The sequence below is a fragment of the Agelaius tricolor genome, unplaced genomic scaffold (assembly GCF_023055355.1).
Source record: "Agelaius tricolor isolate 1412-34295 unplaced genomic scaffold, bAgeTri1.0.p SCAF_36, whole genome shotgun sequence".
NCBI classification, from domain to species: domain Eukaryota; kingdom Metazoa; phylum Chordata; class Aves; order Passeriformes; family Icteridae; genus Agelaius; species Agelaius tricolor.
In genome coordinates this window covers 1,529,276-1,555,464 of record NW_027269296.1, presented here as the reverse complement: position 1 = coordinate 1,555,464, position 26,189 = coordinate 1,529,276, and the positions used below count along the sequence as shown (strand labels likewise).

General features: G+C 54.5%; 1 protein-coding gene across 25 annotated transcripts in view; it reads left to right on the top strand.

Annotated features, from left to right (window-relative positions):
• The window catches only part of MACF1 (microtubule actin crosslinking factor 1), a 142,858-nt gene that overhangs the window by 39,870 nt on the left and 76,799 nt on the right, over positions 1 to 26,189 (top strand). For 11 of the 25 annotated variants that reach the window (XM_071453275.1, XM_071453274.1, XM_071453273.1 and 8 more), the window contains 30 exons: positions 6,110 to 6,276; positions 6,879 to 6,991; positions 7,084 to 7,190; positions 7,566 to 7,685; positions 7,791 to 7,886; positions 8,110 to 8,237; positions 8,320 to 8,413; positions 9,590 to 9,744; positions 11,134 to 11,410; positions 11,820 to 11,948; positions 12,185 to 12,262; positions 12,365 to 12,526; positions 13,070 to 13,174; positions 13,902 to 13,997; positions 14,327 to 14,452; positions 16,360 to 16,512; positions 16,991 to 17,145; positions 17,489 to 17,615; positions 18,039 to 18,222; positions 18,802 to 18,971; positions 20,006 to 20,184; positions 20,376 to 20,514; positions 20,995 to 21,188; positions 21,329 to 21,491; positions 21,964 to 22,047; positions 22,137 to 22,244; positions 22,895 to 22,993; positions 23,145 to 23,297; positions 23,424 to 23,512; positions 23,898 to 24,033. In XM_071453275.1, the coding sequence (XP_071309376.1) occupies positions 6,110 to 6,276; positions 6,879 to 6,991; positions 7,084 to 7,190; positions 7,566 to 7,685; positions 7,791 to 7,886; positions 8,110 to 8,237; positions 8,320 to 8,413; positions 9,590 to 9,744; positions 11,134 to 11,410; positions 11,820 to 11,948; positions 12,185 to 12,262; positions 12,365 to 12,526; positions 13,070 to 13,174; positions 13,902 to 13,997; positions 14,327 to 14,452; positions 16,360 to 16,512; positions 16,991 to 17,145; positions 17,489 to 17,615; positions 18,039 to 18,222; positions 18,802 to 18,971; positions 20,006 to 20,184; positions 20,376 to 20,514; positions 20,995 to 21,188; positions 21,329 to 21,491; positions 21,964 to 22,047; positions 22,137 to 22,244; positions 22,895 to 22,993; positions 23,145 to 23,297; positions 23,424 to 23,512; positions 23,898 to 24,033 (4,086 nt within the window). Of the gene's footprint in view, positions 1 to 2,321; positions 3,400 to 6,109; positions 6,277 to 6,878; positions 6,992 to 7,083; positions 7,191 to 7,565; positions 7,686 to 7,790; positions 7,887 to 8,109; positions 8,238 to 8,319; positions 8,414 to 9,589; positions 9,745 to 11,133; positions 11,411 to 11,819; positions 11,949 to 12,184; positions 12,263 to 12,364; positions 12,527 to 13,069; positions 13,175 to 13,901; positions 13,998 to 14,326; positions 14,453 to 16,359; positions 16,513 to 16,990; positions 17,146 to 17,488; positions 17,616 to 18,038; positions 18,223 to 18,801; positions 18,972 to 20,005; positions 20,185 to 20,375; positions 20,515 to 20,994; positions 21,189 to 21,328; positions 21,492 to 21,963; positions 22,048 to 22,136; positions 22,245 to 22,395; positions 22,506 to 22,894; positions 22,994 to 23,144; positions 23,298 to 23,423; positions 23,513 to 23,897; positions 24,034 to 26,189 lie in introns of those variants that run through there. The other 14 variants (XM_071453252.1, XM_071453263.1, XM_071453257.1 and 11 more) reach the window with 4 other exon arrangements.

Genomic DNA, 26,189 nt, shown 5'->3' with positions numbered 1-26,189 from the left:
GAGGGCGCGGGGCGGGCGTCAGGAGCTATGGAATCCTTGTTTTTCTGCATTTTCCATGGAGATGTCAGCACATGGATGGGTCTGGAGGTTCGTGGCAGTGTCATGGAGACCATGCTGGGAGAACAGCAGCAGCCTCCCCTCGTCATTTGCATAATGAAATCATTAATGATGGGTTGTGTGCCGTGGCCTCCCGGGGTTGTTGGCCGTGCCTGTTTGCTCAGCTGGAGTCTCTGGAGGGGAAGAGCAAATTTGGAAGGGGCCAGGGCTTTTATCCCAAGGCACTCCTGGCCCTTTGGGTGGTCAGTGCAGCCACAGAACTTTTCACTGGGATGGAATGTGTCAGCTGGGTGACAGCACAGGCATGGCAGAAGTGACCTGGGACTGTCTCCAGCAATTGTGTGTTAGAGATGCTGTTGGAAAAGCAGAGTTTTGGGTCTTCAGTAGCTTCAAATTATCCAATTGCAGCTCTGATGGCCTCAGAGGGGTGATGTGTGCCCATCAGTGAGTTGGCATTTGGGGTTTGATGGCCTCAGGAAGGTGATGTGTGCCCATCAGTGAGTTGGCATTTGGGGTTTGATGGCCTCAGGAAGGTGATGTGTGCCCATCATTGAGTTGGCATTTGGGGTTTGATGGCCTCAGGAAGGTGATGTGTGCCCATCATTGAGTTGGCATTTGGGGTTTGATGGCCTCAGGAGGTGATGTGTGCCCATCATTGAGCTGGCATTTGGGGTTTGCTGGGCAGTGCTGCTGTCAGCAGCTCGTTGGCCATGTGGCATCAGCTCTGTAGGATTTGCTGTATCCCAGCTCCCTGCCTTATCCCTGCTGGCATCCTCCAGACAGGACTCGTGCTGGCTGTGAGACTCTTAAGGAAGATTGCACTGGAAGATTTTATGTTTTGGAGGCTGGGCAGTGCCTCAGGGAGAGGCTTTTGGTGGCAGCCTGGGGCTGAGCTGGGTGTGGGGCTGCTGACGAGGCTCTTCCCAGGGGTCAGGCTCTGGATGCTGATGAGTCACTGTCATCTCCTCCGTGGGGCCCTGGCTGTGGCATCTTGTCCCCGCTGTCCTTGTGGCCAACCAGCCCTGGTGCATCCTCTGTTGCAGGAGAGGGACATCAGGAGGTCCTGGGTGCCCTCTGTGCCTGGCTGGGAGGGGACACTGCCACCCTGGTGTGGGTGACACGGGAGCGGGGCGGGTGCTGCGAGCCTGTGTGTCCTGCTCCCGCTGCACTAACGGGATTTTTTCTGGGGTTGTAGCTCCATTGTGAACCTCTTAATCTCCCTTAGTGTCCCAGTGCTGCTGCCTGGGGGCAGGCGGCTGGGAGAGCCCCAGAGAGGAGGTTTGGGGATGGGATGGTGCTGCTGTGGAGCTCAGGCTCTGCCAGCTCTGGCATGGTGAAGATGAGGAGGGTGCCTTGGTGCCCTGGGGGCTTTTCCTCATGTCCCGAGAGCTCTTGTGCTCACTGGTTTCCCTTAGTCATCTTCTGGATTGCTCCCTGTTGAGCATTTCCTCGTTGAGCATTTCCTCATTGAATGTTTCCTGGGGCTGAGCTCAGTCCCCCCATCTTTATGCCCCCTGCTCCCCAATTTTCGTCTCCCCCCCACTTTTGGTGCGTGTTACCCTACCCTGGTCCCTCTGAGCTGGCAGGCAGAGTTGGGGTGCTCCATGCCCCTCAAACCCCTGCCCTGGGAGGCGTTTGGGGCAGGAACCACAGGAGAGAGGCAGGACCGGGGCCAGACTGGGCTGGGCAGCATCAGCCTCCCGTTCCTGCTGGGACCCTCTGGCTGCAGCTCCCTGGAGCGATGCTGGGTCCCCGGGGCACCTCTGTGCCCCAAACTGGGTGAGCCTGGCAGCACAGTGAGCACACGAGTTGGGCTTTTGGGGCTCCCGGAATTAAGAATGAAGAATGAAGGAGCAAACCTTCCGAACTGGAGAGAAGCAGCCCTGCGGAGCCGGCTGGCGAGCATGCAGAGTCACTCTGACTCCTCCCTGCTTTTTTTTTTTTTTTCCTTCCCATTTCTCTCCCACCCCTTCCTTTATTCTACCTTTGCCAACCTTCCTTAGGTTCTGTGTTTTATCCCCGTCTTCCCCACCCTCTCCCGCTCTCCCCTCCTCGCTCCGCCGCCTGATTCCTGCTCCCCTGTTTGTGTTGGCAAGGGCCGTGCTCCAATTACCTCATATTTGGAGAGAAGGACGCCGCAGCCAATCCCCGCTCCCTCTGCTTTTAGGTCAAGTGATTTCTGAACTGCAGTGAGATGCTTTGAATTTGTCTTCTCGCAGCGCCCAGGCTGTAAGATGGCTGTCTGGAGCGGCGGCGGTGGCGGCAGGGCTGGCGGGAGGGGACGGCGACAAGGGGCACTCGGTGGAACGCCGCGTTTGATCCGATGAAGCCCGGGTTGGGATTTATTCGGGAGCCGGCGTCTCGCTCAGCTGCCTTCCTGCCGGCACCGAGCAGGAGGAGATGGGGAATTCGCTGGGCTGCGTTAAAGAGCAGAAGGAAAAAGCTGTGGGGAAGGCACCGCTGTCTCCCAAAAAAAGGGTGCGCTTCAAACGGAGGCGGAGAGGGAAGAGGAGAGCGATGCCCGAGGCAGCCCCGCAGGAGGAGCCGCCGGCGCTGGAGGTGGCCGGGGATGAGGATGAGGCGCTCAAATCGAAGGCATCCCCAGGGCAGGAGGGAGGAGAGGAGGAGCCCTCCGGCAGCCGGGACCCCGATGCGGGGTCGCTGCACCCCGGCATCATCGTGCAGGTGAAGGAGCGCTTCCAGGGCGAGCTGCAGAAAGCGCGCCTGGTGCTGGAGCCGCAGCGGCCGGGTGTGGCGGGAGCTGCCCGGGAGGAAGGCACCACCGTCATCGCCCGCCTGCTGGAGAACCCGGCCGAGAGGGACTGCGAGAAGGCGGTGAGCCGCCTGGTCGAGCTGCAGAGGAGCGGCAGCTGCCGGGCCGTGCTGCTGCCGCTGCGCGCAGGGACCGATGGCCGTGCTGGGACACTCCTGTCCCCGGCCAGCGCCGTGCCCGGCCAGGAACCGGCGGCCAGGGATGCGTGGGGGAAAGGAGGCAGCGATGATCCCAGCTCCGGCGCCGCCTGGACCTGCTCCTCCGCCGCAGAGCCGGGCACCGTGTCCGAGCTGTCCACGCCGTCCCCCATGGTGGATCAGCTGGAAAACCCCAGCGTGGGGAGAAGCTCGGGGCTGCCCTCGGAGGGAGACGGTGCCGGGCTGGCGGCTTCCCGCAGCCCCTCCTCCTTCAGCGGCAGCGCGGCCCGGAGCTCCTCGGGGTACGGCAGCGAGCGGCCGGCCAAGGGCACAGGAGCTGGTGGGACCACGGTGTCACCCTCCGATGGTGGCCTCAGGCTCGCTCTGGAGGGCCGGGCTTGCAGGGGGAGCTCGGGGACAGCCGGAGCAATGGTCAGTGTGTGAGTGTGCCCAAGCCCCCTTTCCGGAGCGGGGTGGGGGGGACCTGGCTCAGGGATCCCCAGATCTTGGTGGCTCCTGCGTACGGTCATTTCGGCAATGGGACAGTCTCGTGCTGTGGCAGGGGCAGAAAGCTCCTGAGGCTTTTCCCCTGCAGCATCTCCACTGGGAAAGTGTCCCCTGGGGGCTGAGCTGTGCTGTCCCCTGCTCCTGGCACAGGCAGGCCGGGAGTGACAGCTCCTGGATCCCGTGGGTGCGGCTGGTGGCTGCTGTCACCACTGCCACTCGTGCCCTCAGGGTGTGAATTTGGGGTGTCCCCTTCCTGCTGCCCATGCAGGATGGATGGCAGCAGGATGAGCATGGAGATGTGGGGGCTCTGCCTGCTCTGAGGGGTCTCCAGGAGGAACAGGAGGGATTGGTGCTGTGTTTCAGAGCCTGGTGCTGCTTGCTGGTCACTGTTTTGGGGGCGACAGCGTGGGCAAAGGTGCCCTTGGGTCTGGTCAAGCTGTGAATGCCCCAGGACAAGTGTGTGGTCCAAGGGGCTGTGGCCCTGATGCCTTTGTCAGGTTGGGACCACTGTCACAGCCACCATGTGGCCTTCAGCATCCTGCCACCAGTTGCTTGATGCACAAAGCTGTTGCTGGAAGGGTTTGGCCCCAAGTCCTGCGAGTTTCCACTCTCTTTTCTTGCTGGTGCCTCCCTAAATCTTTGTCCTGTCACAGACATGTGAAGAAAGGAGGGTGGAGCTGGTGCCACACCCTGCACCTCCATAAGCACATCTCTGGGAGAGTTTCCCTCAAGGATGCTCTCAGGGAACGGGCCCAGTGCTTGGAGACCCCCAGTGCTGTGTCAGGGATTAAAAATAAAGGATTTATCAGATCAGGGTGCTGTGAGGTGCTCCTGGATGGACAGCACTGCTGGAGAGCCCTGGGTGGGGCACAGCTGGTGGGTGGGCTCACAGTAGGGTTCATTCTGCTCTTAATTAAGAGCCATCAGGTAATTAATAAAGGGGTGCTGAGCAGAGGGAGCTTTGTGGGTCCTCCCTGGAGGTGTGGAGGGTCCCATCCTGCTGCTCACCCAGCACCTGATCCCATCCATCCCCATCCCAGCTCTGCCACCAGGTGCCCGTTCTCGACACCCCTGGGCAAAGGCAGCCCCGGGGCTGGAGGAGTTAAAGGCAGCTCCAGCAGCGTGGCAGCAGCTGACAAAGAGCAGTTTTATGTGTGATGAGCATGTCAGGCTGGAGAGGGAGGTGAGCTGCAGCATACCAATGACACCGGCGGGGCGGGACAGACGCTAATCCCGCAGGTCCCTGTCTCCTGCCTGCTCAGGGATGTCTGACAGCCCCGAGCGCTGCCAGCACCCAGCTGAGCGTGTTTTGGGGAGGGATTTGGGTGTTTTCAGGGCTGGGTGCTGGCACACCTGCTCCTGCTATGCCGAGAGGAGGAATCCGGGAAGCAAACAGCCTGCGTTGCCTTTCCGTGGGCACCCTGCTAAATCCGAGCGGCTCCCACCCTCCCCTTTGTCCTCCCCTTAATTAAGGGGAGGTAATTGTACTGAGTGGGGAGCTGGGGAGGGGAGGGTGAGGAGGAAGCCGTGCCAGTCGGGAATTTGCTGGCATGCGGGGACACGTGCGTGGTGTCACGTGCCAGTCTGGGATTCGCAGCCAGTCCTGTCTGAGGGGTCCGTGACTGTCGCCGTCTTTTGTTGGGAACTGGGTCACAGCACCCCCTGCCACCAGCCAGGCAGAGGGGGGGTGTCACATCCTTCTCCCCTTCCTTCCCTTTTCCCCCACCGTGGAGCTGCTCCATGGCTGGAGGTCAGGGAGCTCCTCTCCAGGTGTTTTCCCGCTTCTTAAGTTGGTGCTTTTTACAACAGGCTGCTCCAGGTGGAGCTCCCCTGCCACACCTGTAGCCCCAGCAAGAGATATTGGTGGTGGTCCCTTCTCATTGCCCCACCCTGGGTGCTGCTCCAACGTGGAGCTGCTCCATGGCTGGAAGTTAAGGAGAAACCTGTGTCCTCTCCAAGTGTCTTCCTGCTTCTTAAGTTGTTTTTTTTTTTTTTTATATCAGGGTGCTCCAGGTGGAGCTCCCCTGCCACACCTGCAGCCCCAACAAGAGATATTGGTGGTGATCCCTTCTCCTTGCCCACCCTGGGTGCTGCTGGGTGGCAGAGACCATTCCAGGAGCCCCGGGTGTCTGAGGGTGCTGGGCAGGAGCAGTGAGGGTACAGGAGGGTGCACGGTGTATTTGGAGCAGGGAGAGGCAGGAAGGGACCTGCCTGGAGCCTCCTCTCTCCAGGACATTGTGTTCCCAGTGAGGTGTGTCCCTGTCTGTGGGGACAGGGATGGGGCAGAGGGAGTGGCTCTGGTGGTTCTTGGGAGCTGGGGTTTGGTGGTGTCAGCTCGGGTCCCGGCTGGGCTGGGCTGTGTGGCCAAGCAGCACCTGGTGGCCCTGTGAAATGGGCTTAGAGAATGTCTGGCTCTGCCTGTTTGGATCTCCAGCCTGCCCAAACCACACCGTGCAGATCCTGTGATCCCTTCCCAAGTTCCTTGGCCACAGGGTCCCCTCTCCCCATGGTGACCACAAGTTGCCTCCTGCCCTTTCTGGTAGCCAGGTCTGGGGCAAGTTCACAGGAACTGGATGTGCCTGGAGGAGGTTCCCCTGCTCCTGCATCCTCCCATGGCTGTGCTGCTTCCTTACAGATCTCTGACATCTACATCAGTGGGGAGCTGGGGGATATGTCAGCCAAGGAGAAGCTCCTGCTGTGGACACAGAAGGTGACAGCAGGTTACATCGGGCTGAAGTGCACCAACTTCTCCTCCTGCTGGAGCGATGGCAAGATGTTCAACGCCCTCATCCACAGATACAGGTAGGCAGGAAGCAGCAGTGGGAGTGTCATGAGGGTGGGAGAAGGGATGAGGATCTCCCAGGGGTCTCTGCCCACCACTGTGGTCAGTGATGGGCTGGATTGCTTGGAGATGTGGCAGGGAGGAATGTCTTTTATACCTGGAATTCTCTCTTCTGCCAGGTAGCTGTGGAGGGGGGGATGCTTGGAATGAGCAAAAGATACATCAGGGAAAAAAAATCTTGTTGAGGTTGGGGAGAGAGGCAGAAATGAAAAGCTTTAAAACTCTCTTGAGTGTTGCAGTGCTGCCCTTTTGCTCTCCATGAACAGCAGCACTTCCATCCATGCTTTTATCCAAGGATCTTGGAGGTCTCCCAAGCAGCAGTTAATCCTCTCTTGATTCCTTCTTCCCCAGCTGGCACCAAGAGGTTTTTCTTTGCAGCCTGAACCCCCCTTCCCAAGGGGGATGAGCCAGGGAAGTGCTGCAGCCCAGTCCCCTTGGAGAGCCCCACCCTGGAACAGGAGCTCAGACCAACCCTGGGAGCCACCCACGGCAGTGATGCCCACCCAGGACGCTCTGCCCTGGCCACCTGGTGCTGGTTGTGACTCTGGGGCGTGTCTTGCAGGCCAGATCTGGTGGACATGGAGAGGGTGCAGATCCAGAGCAACCGGGAGAACCTGGAGCAGGCCTTTGAGATCGCCGAGCGCCTGGGGGTCACACGGCTGCTGGATGCTGAAGGTGGGGGCCCAGGGCATGAGACCAGTGCAGGGACATGCCAGCTTCTCTTCCCACTCCCTTTCCTCACTGCCTTTCTGATTCTCTCCTGCCAGATGTGGACGTTCCCTCTCCAGATGAGAAATCTGTGATAACTTACGTGTCTTCAATCTACGATGCCTTTCCCAAAGTCCCCGAGGGAGGAGAAGGGATCAGCGCCATTGTAAGCACTGCTGAGGGCTGGGAGGCTGGGACAGCCTTTTGGGAGGCAGCTGGGGGTTGTGGGCAGGGTTTGGGGAAGGGTCTGTTCCCTGTGGAAGAGGGCTGAGGAGAGGGAGAAAGGACCCCATTACGGTGTCTGCCCTATGAACTGCTGGGGTGTCTGTAAAGCCACAGCACTGCCCAGGCTCTGGAGGAAAAAAGCTGAGCTTGGAGAGAGCAACTGCCAAGGAGGATCCTCCTCTTCCTCTCTGTACCTGGGATGGCATCACAGCAGGAAAGCCCTGGCACACGATCCACCCTGTAGCTTGTCTGTAGCACCTCAGTTCTCTGTGATTTGCCCACCAGCAGTGCTGGCAAAGACACTCTCGCCCCACAGGAGGTGGATTCGAGGTGGCTGGAGTACCAGACCCGTGTGGAGTCCCTCATCTCGTGGATCAAGCAGCACACGATACTCATGTCAGACAAATCCTTCCCCCAGAACCCTGTAGAGCTAAAGGTAGGTCCTGGACAAGGTCTCTCCTCAGTGTGTGCTGTGTCCAGTGCTGAGGGATGGGTGGTGGCAATCCCCAGGGTGGTTCCTGATGAGCCTTTCTCATCCCAGGCACTTTATAACCAGTACATACACTTCAAAGAAACTGAAATCCCAGCAAAGGAGCAGGAAAAAGGACAGATAGAGGAGCTCTACAAACTGCTAGAGGTAAGGATCATCCTGGCTGCCCGGAGGCTGGTAGGTGGGAATGCTGTGCTTTTTCAGCAAGACTGAACTGTGCTCAGTTCAGGTTTATTTTGGAGTGGAGAAGTGGGAACACCCCTCAGGATAAACCAGGCAGTGAGCAGCTCGCTGCAGGAGCGCAGGCAGAGCCCCTCTTCCCTTGCTGTAATTCCCAGCAGAAATGCAATTCTGCTGATGTTTCCCTCAGGTTTGGATTGAATTTGGACGCATCAAGCTGCCCCAGGGCTACCACCCCAACGATGTGGAGGAGGAGTGGGGCAAGCTCATCATTGAGATGCTGGAGCGCGAGAAGCTCCTGCGGCCGGCGGTGGAGAGGTGGGTGCTGTGCCCCTGGCAGGGACATCCCCTGCTCCTTCCTCTTCCAAAACCCCTCTCTCACCTCCCTCTGTCATTCCAGGCTGGAATTGCTGCTACAAATCGCTAACAAAATCCAGAATGGTGCTCTGAGCTGTGAAGAAAAGCTCACCCTGGCGAAGAACACGCTACAGGCTGTGAGTGGGGAGTGGGGTTTGCCCCTCCTGATTTTATTGATTTGTTTGTTTTCCTGCTCTTGTTTTGTGTCCATCTCCTCTCCTCTCTTCTGCCTGGGGTGGTGGGTTCCCCCTGGAACGTTTTCCTTTCTTTTCTGCCCTTGAGGTGCTGTAGGGGTGGTGGCAGATATTTGGTGATCCACAGATCACCCTGAGGACAGGGATGGGGAATGGTCTTGTCTCTGGGAATGCAGTAAGTGGGGCTGGACATCTGCAGAGGTGCTGGTGTGGAGGAGAACAGCACTTCTGGAACAGCTTGTTGAATATTTTTTTGTTGTATAATGAGGCTTAAAACCCCCAAAATCTGTTTTATTTGCCTGGTGGAAAGGACTCAGTGGCAGACCCTGGGTGGGGAACAGGTTTCTGAAGAGATTTTCTTTGTTATAGGAGAAAAGAGATACCAGGAGCCCCAGCACTCTCAGACACATGGGGCTTCTGGAATGGTCACTGCCACCCAGCAACACCCAGGGTGGGCAGTGAGAAGGGACCACTGTGGTGGTGTTTACAGGGCTCTCGGGATGAGAACCTTGACTCCATGTTTCAGAAGGCTGATTTATTATTTTATGATACATATTATATTAAAAGAAAATGATTTATTAAAACTACACTAAAGAATAGAGGAAAGGATTTCATCAGAAGGCTTGAAAGGAAAGGAATGGAATGATAGTAAAATTTTGTGATTGATTAGAGAGTCTGAGACAGCTGGACTGTGATTGGCCATTAATTAAAAACAACCACATGAGACCAATGAAAGTGCCTCCGTTGCATTCCACAGCAGCAGAAAATCATTGTTTACATTTTGTTTCTAAGACCTCTCAGCTTCTCAGGAGAAAAACATCCTAACAAAAAGATTTTTCATAAAACGTGTCCGTAACAGACCACCACCAATATCTCTTGTTGGGGCTGCAGGTGTGGCAGGGGAGCTCCACCTGGAGCATAAAAAAAACCAACTTAAGAGGCAGGAAAACACTTGGAGAGGAGCTCTCTGACCTCCAGCCATGGAGCAGCTCCACGTTGGGGGAAAAGGGAAGGGTGCGGAGAAGGACGTGACAGGGGATGCTGTGACCCAGCACCCTGTGCCTCTCAGCCCCACTCAGGGCTGAGGGGACTCATCCTGAGTGTCCCCTGTGCCCTCAGGATGCTGCTCACCTGGAGGCAGGCCAGCCGGTGCAGCACGAGGCGGACGTGGTGGCGTTCCTGCAGGAGAGCGAGGGGCTCATCCGCCAGCTCCAGGTGGACGTGCAGATCCTCCGCGACGAGAACTACTACCAGCTGGAGGAGCTGGTGTTCAGGTGACCTTGAGAAGCTTCCTCAGGGCCTGCACAGCCCCTCAGTGTGGGGCACAGCCCCTCAGTGTGGGGCACAGCCCCTCAGGGCCTGCACAGCCCCTCAGTGTGGGGCACAGCCCCTCAGGGGCTGCACAGCCCCTCTGTGTGGGGCACGTGTGTGGTCACCAATTGCTGCGGTGTTTTGAGGGTCCCCAGGATGAAGTGAGAGATGAGAATTGACTCCAAATCATATCATATCATAAAATAACAAATCAGAAGGCTGATTTGTTATTTTATGATATATTATATTATATTACAATGATATATTAAAGCTATACTAAAGAAAGAGAAAGGAGACATCAGAAGTTTAGGCAAGAATGATAATAAAAACTTGTGACTGATCAGAGTCCTGACACAGCTGGACTGGGATTGGTTATTAAGTTAAAACAATTCACATGGAACCAATCCAAAATGTACTTGTTGGTAAGCAACCCCCAAATCACATTCCAAGCAATCAGGTAATTGTTGTTTAAGTTTTTTTTCTGAGGCTTCTCAGGATGAGGTGAGAGATGAGAATTGACTCCCAAGTTGTCAGAAGGCTGATTTGTTATTTTATGATATTGTATTATATTAAAAGAAAATGATATACTAAAACTGTACTAAAGAAAGAGAAAGGAGACATCAGAAGTTTAGACAAGAATGATAATAAAAACCCATGACAGACTCAGAGAGTCTGACACAGCTGGACAGGGATTGTTTATTAAATTAAAACAATTCACATAGAACCAAGCCAAAATGTACTTGTTGGTAAGCAACCCCCAAACCACATTCCAAGCAATCAGGTAATTATTGTTTACTTTTTTTTTTTTTCTGAGGCTTCTCAGCTTCTCAGGAGGAAAATCCTGGCAAAGGGATTTTTCAGAAAATATCATGGTGACACACGTGTCCATCTCCTTACCTGATCTATGGTCTCCTCGAGCCAGGTCTCATAAGCTCTTGGAGATTTATTTCACACCCAAGATAGCTCAGCTGCCTTAGAAGGCATAAAATCAGCAGGATGGCTTCTGTGGTAGTGTTGGAAACAGAAAAGTTTTAATAAAAGGCAAAATAACAAAACTCTTTACAGAGAAAAACTGAGCCAGGTGCAAGAGGTTCTTGGTAAAACACCTCACAAAAGCAATTAGTTTATTTGTTATATTCTTTTTCTAGTAAATTGCTCAGGTGGGACTTTTTGGCTCCTGTCCAATTGGCCATCCTTAAGTTTGAGGTGAAGTCCCCCAGGTCCTATGAGGTGTCTTTATCTAATGGAGGAGAGAAACTTCTGGGCTTATTTCCTTTTCAAGGAGACCAAGGAGAGTTCTGTCGCTCTGTGACACATTCCCATCCTCACCCACTCCTTGCTTGCTTCCCCAGGATCATGAGGCTGCAGGACGAGCTGGTGACGCTGAGGTTGGAGTGCACCAACCTGTACAGGAAGGGCCATTTCTCCACCCTGGAGCTGGTGCCCACGTCCACACTGAGCACGACACACCTGAAGGGCGAGTCCCTGACCAAGGGGCTCCACACCTCCTCGGCCTCCTGGTTCAGGAAGCCCATGACCAGGACAGAGCTGGTGGCCATCTCCTCCTCTGAAGATGAAGGCAGCCTTCGCTTCGTCTACGAGCTGCTGGCCTGGGTGGAGGAGATGCAGGTGAGGAGATGCTGGGCCAAACCTCCTGCCTGTGCTCAGGCTGATGTGGGAAGCTGCCCCCAGGCCTTTTCCTGCCTTTGTCTGTGAATAGTTGCTTTGGTGGTTTGTAGTTTTTGGAGATCTGAGGCTTCTGTCTGGAGCTGGGATTTCTCTCTTGTGGTCCTGCTGGCCAGTGGGGACCAGAGGAGCCTTTCAAAGCTGGAAGCAGATCTGTGCTGATGCAGTCACTTTCCCACGTGGGTGGGAACCTTGTGTAGGCTGTCCCAGAAATATTCAGAGTTGGAGCACTGGCTTAGGATCTTCTACCAAGACTGGGAGGTGTTTGTTCCCTCTGGAGTGACCTGGGAGGATTCCTGGTGTCCCTTTGAGAGCAGAATGAGCAGTGCTGACCTGAGCCTCTTGGTTTCAGATGAGGCTGGAGCGGGCAGAGTGGGGCACTGACCTGCCAAGTGTGGAATCCCAGCTGGAGACCCAGAGGCACATCCACGCCAGCGTGGAGGACCTGGGCTCCAGCGTGAAGGAGGCCAGGATGTATGAGGTATGGTGGGGGACACCAGGCATGGGAAATGAGGGAAATTGGGATCAGCTCTTGTGGGTCACTTTCCTGGGACAGAGGATTTTTAAGGCTGGAGCTTCTAAATTGATGCAGTGCTGCCCTGAGCCATCCTCTCCACCCTCCCCTTCCTCATGCAGAGCTGTGGAGAAAGATTTGGGGATGGGTTTCTGGGTGATCCTGTCCTGTGAAGGGTAACAGGAGCATTTCTCATCCTTCAGGGCAAAATGTCTCCAAATTTCCGTGCCAGCTACACAGAGACACTGGGCAAGCTGGAGACTCAGTACTGCAAACTGATGGTGAGTCTGGGGGCCCTCCCTGCTCCTAGGGTAGGGAGAGGGGGAAAAAAACCATCAGAACAGAGCAGGGAGGAGGAATAATAAACCATTCTTGGTGTCCAGGAAACCTCCAGCTTCAGGCTGAGGCACCTGCAGAGCCTGCATGGATTCGTGTCCAGGGCCACTGCTGAGCTGATCTGGCTGAATGAGAAGGAGGAGGAGGAACTGGCCTACGACTGGAGTGACAACAACCCCAACATTGCAGCCAAGAAGAATTACTTCTCAGTGAGTGCTGGGAGGGCAGGTGCTGCTTTTGGTCCTCTGTGGAGCCCTCAGCTCCCAACAGACCCGAAATCCTGAGGCTGGATGCTCCCTCCCAGCTCCCTGAGCTTGTTGTGCCTGAACAGAGCTGATGGAAGCTCTCCCCAGAGCAGAAAGTGAAATGAATGTGTTGTTCAATTGAATTGCAATCAAAGAGGCATCAAAAGATGTATTTTTAGCATTATTTTAGAGCTCAAGGCATCTTGAACTAGCGGGGGCGAGGGGGGTAAGTCTGAGCCAAAGAGGAAAATTGATTCCTCTTTACAGCAGTATAAACAAATTCCCATCTTTCCACAATCACTGTGTGAAGCTGAAGAGGTCCCTGGGCAGGTTTCCAGTGCCTGTTTGGAGCACAGGAGGCAGATTCCTGTAGGGAACGGGGCTGTGGTGCCGTGCTGGATTCCCTGGCATCCACCGGTACCTCCTTTAGAGCTTCCACGCTGTGTTAGTTGGACACGTGGTCTGAGTGAGGTCCCAGGGCTGAGGTTTGGGCTTTCCCTCCTGCAGGAGCTGACAGCAGAGCTGGAAGAGAAGCAGGACATCTTCCGTTCCCTCCAGGACACGGCTGAGCTGCTCTCCCTGGAGAACCACCCGGCCAAGCAAACCGTGGAGGTGAGCAGGAACCTGGGGGGTTCCCAAGGCTCAAATCACCTCAGCTGGAACTGGGAGAGTCACTGCCTCACCCCACGGTGCCTGGTGAGGTGTTTTGTGGTGGCAGGACATCAGGGCAGTGGTGGAGCTTCTTAATTTTGGGAAGTGGCCATTCCCAAATAATCGCCACCTCAAATTAGGACACAAACACACAGAGAATGAGCCTGGCAGAGCTGTGGGGTTCCCAAGGGTCCAATCACCTCAGCTGGAATTAAAAGACTCACTGCCTCACCCCACAGTGCCTGATGAGGTGTTTTATGGTGGCAGGACATCAGTGCAGTGGTAGAGCTTCTTAATTTTGGGATTTTGGGAAGTGGCCATTCCCAAATAATCGCCACCTCAAATTAGGACACAAACACACAGAGCATGAGCCTTTCCCACAAAGAGGTGATGGAGAGAATGGCCTTGGCTGCCCTGGGGTCATCCAGGCTTCCAGGGACACTGTGGTGGTGAAGCAAAGGGCTGTGGGAACCTTTTCCATGGGGTAAAAGCAAAACTGTTCCTGCCTCTGGCATCGTGGGTGACATGGGGACACTGAGACAGGGTCTGCCATCTCCTGTGTCCAAACCCTCCTGGCTGTGGCCAGATTTTGGTCATTTCTGTCCCTCCCTCAGGCTCCTGTATCCTTGCTGTGCCCCTCCTGGCTGTCAGCTCCCTATTCCAGTGCCTTTTTCTGTGTTTTCCACAGGCCTACAGTGCTGCTGTGCACACCCAGTGGCAGTGGATCAAGCAGCTCTGCCTGTGCGTGGAGCAGCACGTCAAGGAGAACGCTGCCTATTTCCAGGTATTTGGGGCCAGATTCCCTCAGTCCCATCTGCTGAATCCCACTCCATGAGCTCCTCACACTGCTGTTGTCCTTGATGGAGAGGAAGAAGGGATTTTTTTCTTCTCTGGAATATCTGTTTAGCTGCTCCCTGGGCATTTCTAGGGGAAAAAGGGATCAACAATTCCCTGTAGTTCTGCTCATCCACGTGGGATGGTCCTACCCTTGCAGCCCTAAAGCCAGAGAGCAGTGTCAGGAGCTGCTGGCTGAGCCTTTGGGGTGCTCCTTGGCTGTCTCCAGGCTGCTCAGGGGGCTTGCCCAGGTCCCTGTGACCCTTTTTGCTTTGGCAGTTCTTCAGCGACGCCCGGGAGTCGGAGGCGTACCTGCGGAACCTGCAGGACTCCATCAAAAGGAAATATTCCTGTGACCACAACACGAGCCTGACGCGGCTGGAGGACCTCCTGCAGGACTCCATGGTGGGTTCTCTGACACCCAGCACCCTGCTCTGGCTGCCTGGGACACCTCTTTGCTCCCCAGGGAGAGCTGAGCTCTGTATCCCCACGGTTTGGTGGGATGTGGTTTGTGTTCCACCTCAGGCAGTGATTTGCTTGCCCTTGGAGCTGCTGAATGAGCTGCAGGCTGGGCTGGCCACAGCTGTGTGGTGTAGCTGGGGTTGGCCACTGTCATTTGGAGGCACCATGTGACCTCTGTGTGTCCTCAGGGTGAGGAGCAGGCTGTGCAAGATCACAACCTGAGCTTGCTCCTGCCCCAGCCGTGCCCATCCTGCTGGAGTCCTGCTGACCAAGGCAGGGCCTCGAGGATGCTCCTGGTTCTGCTTTTTGGAGCTGGTGGAGAAATGCCTGCTCTTTATCCAGCCCAAATCTGTGTTAATCCATGCTGCTGGATGGGGGGAGAGCCAGGGCAGCCTGGCTGTGCCAGGGGCTGATCTCTGAACACGTGGCCTGGCTTAGCTGAGCAGAGCAGAGCCCAGGCTGTGGCACTGTCACCTTCTTGCCTGATTTGGCCTGAAAAAAAACAACCTAAAAACAACCCCCAAGGAGCAAAGCATCAGCTGGTGTTGGGCAGCAGGGTCAGGGGAGGATTTGGGCTGTGGCTGAAGTGCTGAGCTGTGGTGGCAGGGTCAGGAGGTGACACTGAGAGTGTGGAGGCAGGTGGTCACCAAGAAGGGCACAGCAGGCTGTCCCCAGTGGCACTGGGGTGCCCTTACTGGGGGTGATGGGTGCATCAGCACTGGCTTCTCTCCTGGAGGCCTGGGGGCTCCCCCATCCTCTCTCAGGATTGTCCTGGCCTGTCTCTGGTGCTGCCAGGACCTGGAGCAGCCAGGCTGGCTCCCAGGGTCTGTGTTTGGGAGCCCTGGCACATCTGGGGTGGGAGAGGCTGTTCTGGGCAGCCAGGGAGTGGCCACAAACCCAGGACTGGGGCAGCTGCCCTGAGCTCAGCTATATTACTCTTTCTTACCTAATAAGTGAAAGTTGTATTTCTTCCAATCATGCTCCCTGGGAGACAGGCACAGGTAGTTTATTTAATCATTTATTCTTTTATTTTAATTTTATTTAATTTTATTTTTTTTAACCATTAAATTCTCCTCCACTGTTTTAGCACACTAACCAACCCCAGAGTACCAAGCATGAGGGAGAACCTTTTCTGGGATCCTTTGTTTTGAAATCTTTGCCGCAGCCAGCAGGGGCTGAGCTGTCACTACTCACACGAGCTGCCAGTGTTGTGATCTGCACATGTCTCCAGAGGCTGTTCCAGGGGAGCTTTGCCACCATTCCCCCCTGGGCTGGCACCATCACCTCACCCAGCAGGGATTTGTAGGAATAAAATTTCCTGCAGCTGGCGGATTTCTCCCCAAAGCCAGAGGCCTGTGCGATCGCTCCACCCTGAGCCCCTTCTCCTGAGATGTTTGATCCCCATAATTCATCATCTCCCATTCCAGCTGTTGGTTTAAACACCCTTTCATCCTTTGCTTTAGAGAGGGAGCATGCTTCCCTGGGCTCTCTTGCAGGCAGCCAAACATCCCCAGCTTTGGGCTGGACATTGTCCTGCTCTCAGCCCCTCACAGCTCCTGGGACTTTGTTTTGGTGGATGTTGTGGTTTTTTTGTTTTCCCTTTTGAAAGAAAACATTTTCTTGTCCTACCAGCCAGAGAGGCAGAGGTGTGCATGTGGCTTTGCAGGGCAGTGGGAGTAGCAGTGATGTCCCATCCCATCTCCTCTTCCCACCCTGCCAGGGCAGCAGGATCTCCTGAGGTGTTTGCTCAGCCCTTGCAGGCCAGCACTGGGGTGGGGGGCGAGCTGAGCTGCCTGGCACAGGCCTCCCCTCACCACCCTTGAGCAGCCCATCCTCCTTGTCCCTGCCAGGATGAGAAGGAGCAGCTGATCCAGTCCAAGAGCTCCGTTGCCAGCCTGGTGGGACGGTCCAAAAGCATCGTCCAGCTCCGGCCCAGGAACCCAGAGCACGCTGTGAAGAGCACCATCCCCATCAAGGCTGTCTGTGACTACAGGCAGATCGAGGTGAGGGCTGCCAGGGTGCAGGTGGCACTCGGGAAGGGAAGGCAGGGACAAGGGAGTGACACCCGGGGTGGTTTAGGATGAGAGCTGTAGAATCTGTCAGGGGAAAGCAGGAGTGGGCAGACAGGGGGAGGGAAACAGCAGGGATGTTTTTCCTGGAGCAGATTTCCACGTCTCAGATTTATTCTGGGCAGGAGCTGGAGTCCTTTCCCCTTCCAAGGAGGATGGGCTTCATCAGGCTGAGCCAAACAAGCCCGTGGGTGGCAGCAGCTCCTCCCTGTGACTTCCCTGTCCCTTCCTCTCCCGGCACGAGCGTGCCGCACTGCCTGGCGCCGTTCCAGGCTGCTGCTCCATTAAAACACATCCATCTGTGGGTTTCTGGGAGCTGGCTCACCCCCAGGAGAGGGGCTGGCAGCAGGGACAGGCGTGCACAGCCCTGCTGCTGGTTTCTGATGGGCTCCTGGTGCTGGTGCTGTCGCAGATCACCATCTGCAGGAACGACGAGTGTGTCCTGGAGGACAATTCCCAGAGGACCAAGTGGAAGGTGATCAGCCCCACAGGGAACGAGGCCATGGTGCCTTCTGTCTGCTTCCTGATCCCCCCACCCAACAAAGAGGCCATCGAGATGGCCAACAGGTAACTTGGTGACAGTCACAAAGAGATGGGATGGTGGGGATGGAGGTGTGAAGGTGGTTTGTGGTGAGGAAAGGAATCCCTCGTGGTTCTACAGCTGCAACCTCCATTGCAGAGACTGCTGCTGTAGCTTGCAAAATGAAAAAAATGACAATTTGGGAGGAGGGATCCCCCCGGGGATCTCTGGCACTGAACAGCAGGAGCATCACTCCCTGTGTGGTGCCAGACTGGGGTCACTGGGCTGATGGGCTGCTCTCTGCCAGTGATGGCTGGAGGATTAGCAGGGTCAGGGCTGGGTTTGCTGGGAAGATCCAGGGCTGATGGAGCTGCTCCTTTCCCCTTGCAGGGTGGAGCAGCTGTACCAGAAAGTGATGGCTCTCTGGCACCAGCTGCACATGAACACAAAGAGCCTCATCTCCTGGAACTACCTGAGGAAGGACATAGCCCTGGTGCAGAGCTTCAGCATGGAAAAGGTACAGAGGAACTTCCCTGCCTGGTTCTGGGGTTGTGCTGCTCTCCAGGCTTCTCTGTGTGGCCAAAGAGAGGGGAAAACCAGGGAGTGGGGAAATCAAGGGTCTTTACACCTGGAACAGTGCACACCTTGAAAAGGGTCACAGTTTACAGCTATAGGGAAAAGGGGAACAGTTTACACCTTGAAAACCTGAGCTTGAGGGTGCTGTGCAAGAGGATTGCAGCTTTTCCCTGTAAAAAGAGCATTAGGAGTTTGCCGCTGCTGAGAGATTGTGGATTGAACATTTCATTAGGGAGTGAGCACGGCTTGGGGGAGGCATGGAGGATTTACCTCTGAAAATACCCCTGGGGCAGATGAAGGCGGTTCAGTTGGCATGCAGGATGTTGTTCCTGATGTTTGGACGTGCCTCTTTTTCCACTCACAGCTGAGATCCTTGGCTCAAGGGGAGTGTCAGCAAGCCCTGAAGAGCCTGCAGGGCCACTACGAGGATTTCCTGCAGGACAGCCGGGACTCAGAGCTCTTCTCCGTGTCGGACCGGCTGCGCCTGGAGGAGGAAGTGGAGTCTTCCAAGGAACACATCCGGCAGCTGCTGGAGTCCATGGAGAACGGTGAGCTTCAAAGGGCCTGATGCTTTAACCAGGAGCTGTGGGAGCTCATACACAAAGGATTTATGGGATGGCTTCGTGGTCTCCTTTTCCTGAGCTAGCTGGTTGATGGTGTGAGCAGCTGCTCTCATTATTCCTCCATCTATCCATCCAAGTGTTCGGCCTTTGTCCAGCACTGCTCCTGCAGAGAGGCCTTGGCTTTGCAGCTTCAGCTGGGCTGCTGAGTCCTCTTCCCCTTGGAGTGTTGGCAGAGGGGATGCATTCCAAGCAAGGAGCTCTTCCTGCAGTCAGTCTTTGGGATAATACACGTGGTGGTGGCACTTGTGACACCGTGAGTCCCACCAGGAGCCAAGACTCCGGTCCTGTGGCTGGACTCACTTCCAGAAGGAGATGATTTAATGATTTAATTCAGGTGTTTTCCACCTGAGCTCAGAAGTGGAGGTGTCCAATTAAGGTGTTTTCTACCTGAGCAGAGATGCTCAGAGGCTGCACTCAGCTCTGGGCATTCCAGCAGGTCCCGTTTGGGACAGCTACTGAACCAGCACTGCTTGAGCTGCTGTTCTGTGTGTCTCTGCCTTGCAGAGGACAAGGATGAGACCGTTGCCAGGACGTACCTGTCTGAGCTGAAGAACATCCGCCTGCGGCTGGAGGAGTGCGAGCAGCGGCTCGTGAGCCGCATCCAGGCCCCGAGCGGCGCCCGGGCAGACGGGGACACCATCCAGGAGAACACCCTGCGCATGGCAGAGCAGGAGGTCAGGCCTGCTGCTGGCAGCTGGGCAGGGGAGGGCTGACAGGGACACGCACCCAAAAACAGCTGTGGCTCCTCTGTGGGTGAGGGGATCTTGGGGTTTTGAGGGAATCTTGGGGTTTTGAGGGAATCTGGCTGTGCAGAAGGCAGCAGGGAAGCTCAGCAGGTGGGCAGCCTGCTTCATTTCCTGACAGCTCCTTGGCCAAGGGCAATCCTGTTTTTTTTCCCTGTTTTTTTTCCCTGTTTTTTTTCCCTGTTTTTTTTTTCCCTGTTTTTTTTTCCCTGTTTTTTTTTCCCTGTTTTTTTTTCCCTGTTTTTTTTTCCCTGTTTTTTTTTCCCTGTTTTTTTTCCCTGTTTTTTTTCCCTGTTTTTTTTTCCCTGTTTTTTTTTCCCTGTTTTTTTTTCCCTGGTTTTTTTTCCCTGGTTTTTTTTCCCTGGTTTTTTTTCCCTGGTTTTTTTTCCCTGGTTTTTTTTTCCCTGTTTTTTTTTTCCCTGTTTTTTTTTCCCTGTTTTTTTTTTTCCCTGTTTTTTTTTTTCCCTGTTTTTTTTTTCCCTGTTTTTTTTTCCCTGTTTTTTTTTCCCTGTTTTTTTTTCCCTGTTTTTTTTTCCCTGTTTTTTTTTCCCTGTTTTTTTTTCCCTGTTTTTTTTCCCTGTTTTTTTTCCCCTGTTTTTTTTTCCCCTGTTTTTTTTTCCCGTTTTTTTTTCCCCTGTTTTTTTTTCCCTGTTTTTTTTCCCTGTTTTTTTTTCCCTGTTTTTTTTTCCCTGTTTTTTTTTCCCTGTTTTTTTTTCCCTGTTTTTTTTTCCCTGTTTTTTTTTCCCTGCTTTTTTTCCCTGCTTTTTTCTCCTGCTTTTTTCCCCTGCCCGTTTCCCTTTTCCCCTGCCCGTTTCCCTTTTCCCCTGCCCGTTTCCCTTTTCCCCTGCCCGTTTCCCTTTTCCCCTGCCCGTTTGTTTCCCTGTCTGCCTGTCTGTTTTCCCTGCCTGTTTCCCCTTTTCCCTGCCTCTTTGGGCTCTCCTTTCATGCTGTCTCTCCCCCTGCAGCGCACACAGGAGGATCTGCAGCAGCTGCAGTCAGAGCTCCGGGTTGTGTCTGAGAGGTGCTACAGCTTCCTGGACAAAGCTCCTGCAGGGCCCAGCACGCCCCACCTGCGCTCAGAGCTGGACTTGGTGGTGAACAAGATGGAGCAGACACACGGGCTCTCTTCCATCTACCTGGAAAAGTGAGTTGGGGACGTGCCTCTGTTCCCAAACACCCTTTTGAGTGTTCCCAGTTCACTAAAGGCCTTATTCTGCCCCTCCAACACACCTTGTGGTGGATGTAGCTGAATCCATCCCCCTGCAGCACGTGGTGCAGCCTCCAGATCTGTGCCACGCCTGGGATGATGCCACTGTGTTCTGTTTGATTTGCCAGGTTGAAGACGGTTGACATCATTATCCGCAGCACCCAAGGAGCAGAGTCCCTGGTCAAAGGCTACGAGGTGAAGCTGAGCCAGGAGGAGGCTGTTCCTGCTGACCTGGCAGCCATTCAGACCCACAGGACAGCCCTGCAGGTTGGTGATTAAGAAGGAGGTTTTGGCTGTGTTTGTAATTGTGTTGGGGGTGTTCTTGGGGTTGTTGGATACAAGTGGAAATAGGATGGGGTGGAGAGTGTTGTTACTGTTAAGAGTATGAATGTGTTTAGGACTAGGAGCAAATTTTTTTCAGCTGAATTTGGACAGTGGGACGTTTTTCTTGCCTTGATACATTTTTATTAGAGGGTTTTGTGCTGCTGATCTGAGAGCCCTGATTGCTTTGTGAGTGTAGAGGAGGTGCTGTGGCTTGTGCTCTGTCTGCTGCTGTAGGATATGACCTGTACCAATCTGACCTGGAAGCATGTTCCCCTTCATTCTACACCTCCCAGTTCTTTGCAGGTTAAGGAGACGGGGAAAATTAATCCCTTCCCAGCTGTGTCACCTCTGGCTGGGAGGACATCTCTGGCTTGGTCCCTTCTGCCTTCAGAGACACTGACCCAGTGCTGTCTCCTTTTGCAGCAATGGCTCGGGGAGGTGAAGGACAAGGGCTCAGTGTTCTCCACGCTGGAAGAGGAGATGGCGAAGGCAAAGGAGGTGGGGGAGCAGCTGTTCAGGCTGAGGCAGGAGCGCAGCATCGACCTGGAGCGCTTCCAGGAGAAGGGGAGCCAGCTGTGGGACCGCTGGCAGCGAGTGTGCGCCCAGATCGAGACCCGGTGAGGCACCTCCTCCCTCCCCTGCCACACTGACTCTCACCCTTCAGCTGACACCTTGGGTCAGGCGTGGTGGAGGTGAAATTTTCCCTGCTGGGATTTCAGCCCCCTCTCCTCTTACCTGTGGTGGTTTTTCCTCTCAGCCACACGGAGCTGGAGAGCATCCAGGAGGTGCTGAGCGATTACCGGCAGTGCCACAGCGCCCTGATCCAGTGGATTGAGGAGATCACAGCCCAGCAGGAGCTGATGAAGCCTGGCCAGGCTGAGGACAGCCGGGTGCTGTCGGAGCAGCTCAGCCAGCAAACGGTGAGGCAGGACCTCGTGATGTCTCCTTGCTGCCGTGACCGTGTCACTTCTTTTCATCTCTGAGCTTGGGAATGTGAAAAGCAGCAGCAGGGAAGGGGCTGCAGGCCTGAGCTGGGTGTCTGGGAAGTGGAGGAGCTCTGCTTGGCTCGAGGTGCAGATGAGGTCTTGTGTGAAAAATTGGAGAGTGTAAAGATTTTACCCAAAAGTGCAGGGATGTGAACCAGAATTCTGCTCACGTCCCCATGGCTGCTGTCAGAGGATCCTAGAAAGGTTGGGTTGGAAGGGATCTCCAAGATTGTCTTGTTTCTATCCTCCTCCCACGGGCAAGGACACCTTCCACTATCCCAGATTGCTCCAAGCTCAGTCCAACCTGACCCTGAACGCTTCCAGGGTTGGGGCATCCACATCTTCTCTGGGCAGCAACTCAGCCAATCTATTCTGACAACCGTTTTTACTTTGAATTTCCTTGAAGGCTTTGGCTGCAGAAATTGAGAAAAACCAAGCCAAGCTGGACCAGTGTCAGAAATTCTCCCAACAGTACTCGGCTGCTGTCAAGGTACAGCTCCTGGCTGGGGTGGGCAGGGCAGGAGCAGCCCTGGTAGAGTTTGCAGATCTCACAGGCTCCACATCTCCCCACCTTTTCAGGACTATGAGCTGCAGCTGATGACCTACAGGGCCTTCGTGGAGTCGCAGCAGAAGTCGCCCATGAAGCGCCGGCGGATGCTCTCCTCCTCAGATGCCATCACCCAGGAGGTAGGAACGCACCTCAGCTCAGCAGGGGGAAAATTTTGGGGTGTTCTTCCACGCCCAGCAAAACCACCCAGCAGCCTCTGTGAAATGAGCTCCTTCCTGCTGAACTCTCTTGTATAAGTAAAGTTTCCACCCTCGCTGTTTTTTCCAATAGCCAGAGAGGATGGCTTAGTGCCCTAAGCACCAGGTATGCCATACCTTGACTCCTGGGAACCCCTGGGTCAAATCCAGCAGGGTCGGCTCAGCCCTTCAGCCTTGCTCGAGGTAAATAACCAGAGCACCATGCAGTGTTGCTGTGTGTGCATCTTTGGGATGAGAACCTTTTAGGGCCCCGAGCTCCTGTCTGCTCTGTGTGGATATATCAGAGATCCCAGCAGCCCTCTGTAAGAGTCGAGCACCCGCCCCAGTGTCCGTGGCAGGAGTGTCCCCTCGCTCCAGTGTCGTGCAGCATGCCTTGTGTGGCCACCACCACCCTCCCCAGCAGACTGGCTGCATTCCATCGGTGCCATCCCGGCTCTGCCAGGTGCCCTGGGGGGCTCCTGAGCCAGAGGTGCCTCATCCATGTCATGCACTGTGAAGGGTGACGCTCTGGATCTGCCAGCAGGGCTGATGCACTCCCTTTTCCCTCTGTTCTCCCCTCTGTCCCTTGGCAGTTCATGGATTTGAGGACTCGTTACACGGCCCTGGTGACTCTGACCACCCAGCACGTGAAGTACATCAGCGACGCTCTGCGGCGCCTGGAGGAGGAGGAGGTGAGGGCATGGGGCACACCTGGGCCTGTCCCCACATCCCCCACATCCCCCAGGGTGCTGCTCCATGCTGAGGGAGCAGCATCTCCCTTTGCTCCCCCTTTGGAGATCCCTTTTGACGTGGTTGTCTTCCTCCTTCCTCCTCTTTTTGCAGAAAGTGGTGGAGGAGGAGAAGCAGGAGCATGTGGACAAGGTGAAGGAGCTCCTGGGCTGGGCCCTGGGCTTGAAGCAGAGTGTGCAGGGCAGGACAGCTGCTGCTGGGAGCAGAGAGCTGGGAGACATTGAGAAATCCATCTCAGAGCAGCAGGTAAAGCAGGGCTGAGGTTTAACTGAGGTTAAACTGAGGTTTAACCAGACCCTGAGGTTTAACTTCTGCTCTTTTTTTTCACAGCTGCATTAAACTGCTTTCTTTCTTTTTTGCATTTTTTTCCAGGCCCTGAATGAGGAGCTGATTGGAAAGAAGGAGCAGGTCTCTGAGGCCATCAAAACTTCCCAAATCTTCCTGGCAAAACACAGCCACAAGTGAGTGTGACCAGGGAGAGAACAGGGGCTGGAGATGAGATTCCTTAGAGCTGTGGATCCATGGGATCCAGTGCCTGACTCCAGTTAAAAACAATGAGCTGCACACCACAGTTTTCTTCTTTATTGTCTGCAATGAGATCTGTGAAATGTGCACTCATTTATGCTGTGGGACAGTATTAATCCTCTTTAGTTGAGATGCAGACACATATATTGGAGGATTTGATTGTTACAATGCATGTTGGTTATCCTGGCAGGTTTTAGCTGAGCAGGGCAGGGAGAGGAAGGGACTCATGGTGGATTTGGCCTTTTCCTGTGCTTGGAAGGATGTGGTAATTCTGTGGAGATGGTTTGGGCAGTACTGAGGTATTTCCCCTTCCCCTTGCAGGCTTTCCCAACCAGAAAAGGACCAGATTTCTGCTCAGATTGGTGCTCTGAAGGAAACCTACCAGGCTCTCTGCAGCAACTCCACGGAGCAGCTCCAGCAGCTCCAGAGCCAGCTGGCTCAGGAGACAGAGCACAAGGTACTGCTCCCTGCTCAGCCCTGTTCACTCCTCACCTTCCCTCCTCAGGATGTGGAAAAGGTTTCGTTTTGTTGTGTTTCTCTGGCCACTGGCCACTCACAGCCTCTTGGCACGAGCCTTCTCTCCTGTTCATGGTCACCCACAGCATCTGGTGGTGCCTGGAGGCCAAGCAGGAGCTGTTGTGAGAGTTGTCCTTTGGTTGCCATCAGGGCCCTGCCCTCTGCACGAGGCTTGTTTGTGCTTGGTGAGCAGGGTGGCAGATGGAGTTCTGCCCTGGAAATGTCCCCTTGAGGAAATCTGTGTCCTCTGAGGGCTGTGAGCTCAGAGGGCTCGGTCCCACTGCGGGCAGGGGCTGCAGGAAGGTGGGACTCACTCAGGGTCTACCCAAGGGTTTTTCTCAGCAGCTCTTCCATGTGGAAGGCAATTACATTATCCAGTCCCTCAGCTGAGCTGGGAGACCTTCAGGACCTGTTCCCTGTTCACATCCACCAGCCCCATCCTTGCAGGGAGGGCTGGAAGCACATCCTTATTGCCTCTGTTCCAGCTGTCATTCACAGATTTACGTGTGCCTGTTCTCTAAGTGTATATTCATGTGTCAATGGATATTTTTGTGTGTTTGCTTGCTGGCTCCCTGTACCCTGAAGCAACAGCCCGCTCACATCTGGCTGTGAGATGCAGGTTTTGGCTCTCAGGTCTGTGAGTGAAGCCCTGTTCAAGCCACTCATGGGGAGAAGGTGGCAGAGCTGCTTTTTTTTTTTTTTTGAGATCTTCCTGTCGAGCTTTAACCTAAAAATGTAGTGTTTTGCTCCAAACTGGACTTTACAGCACATTCCAGGTGTTTCAGAGCAGGAAATGATTTATTTTATTGCAAGCCCTTTAGCCCTTGTGCTGGCAGCAGAAAGGTGAACAAATCATTTTGTTAAGCCATCACAGATTTGGTGCAGCCTCCCTGTGGAATGGATGCTTTTTTTTTCCTTTCCCTTTTCCTCCCTTTTGGTCAGGAAAATTATTTTAGAGCAAAAGCCTTCTCCAGGGCTTGTCAAGCTGTTTTGGTACAGCACGAGGCTGCTTTGGGGCTGGAACAGTTTTCGCTCACAGATTTGATGAAGCCCAGGCAGCAAAACAAGAAGTGGCAGTGGGGCTTCACCTTAAATCCCCGTCTGCAAAACCATCCCTGCAGCTCTGCTGCGGAGCTGTTGCTTCACTGTAGAGGGAGCATGAAGAACTCTTTAACATTTGCTTGCTGGAAACATCCAACTGTCAGAAAGAAGTTACAAAAGACCAGAAAAATGCAAAGCAGAGCGCGCTAAATTGAGCATGATGTGTCCCTGTATGGTTTGTGTTTCATGTCAACTGTTTTTAAGATTAACTGACATCCTTGCTTACAAGTTTAACTAACCCCCCTGGGATTTAAACAAACAAACAAAACACACAAAAGGGAAAGAGGACGGACCTGTGTGTGGGGTTCTTTTTGCAAAACAAAACAGTCGCATGCTGGACGCTAACCCCAAGCTTTACACTGTGTGTGATACGGCTGAACTGCTCCATAAGGCTCTGTCTTTAACTGCTCAAGGCACACCCTGCAAGTCGGTAAGTAAAAGCCTTTTACTCCCCTCCCTCCCATCCATCTCCTTTTTTGATCTTGCTCTTTTGTTTTCCCCCCTTTCCCTCTTTTCTCTGTCTTTCCACGTCTCTGAGTATGCACGTCAGGGTCTGGCGATGGTGGTGGAGAGCTGAGGTTGTCCCAGCAGGTTCCTCCTGTCCCCACAGCAGGGTGTTGGGATGCAAAAGGAATTCATTCCATAGTCCTGATTCCCTCCTTGCCATCCCCACAAAAATCTTGGAGTGCTTGGGCCAGCCTTATACCCAACCAGTGGCACTGGGAGAAACCCAAATGTCCAAAGAGCCTTTGAACAGAGACACTTTATCACCTAAATTATCACCCTCCCTGTGGGGATAGCTGCAAGAAAAGCCCCTCCAAAAAACACCACAGTAGTTGGTGTGGTCCCAGTTTGTCACTGTTTTCATGCTGGAACCTCCAACTTGTTCCATTTCTCCCCTGGCCCTGTCTGAGGAGCAGCTTAGAGGTGCTGGAGTGGGACCATGGCCAAGCCTGGGGAGCTGTCCTGCTCCTGCCCTGATGCATGGCTGGGAGC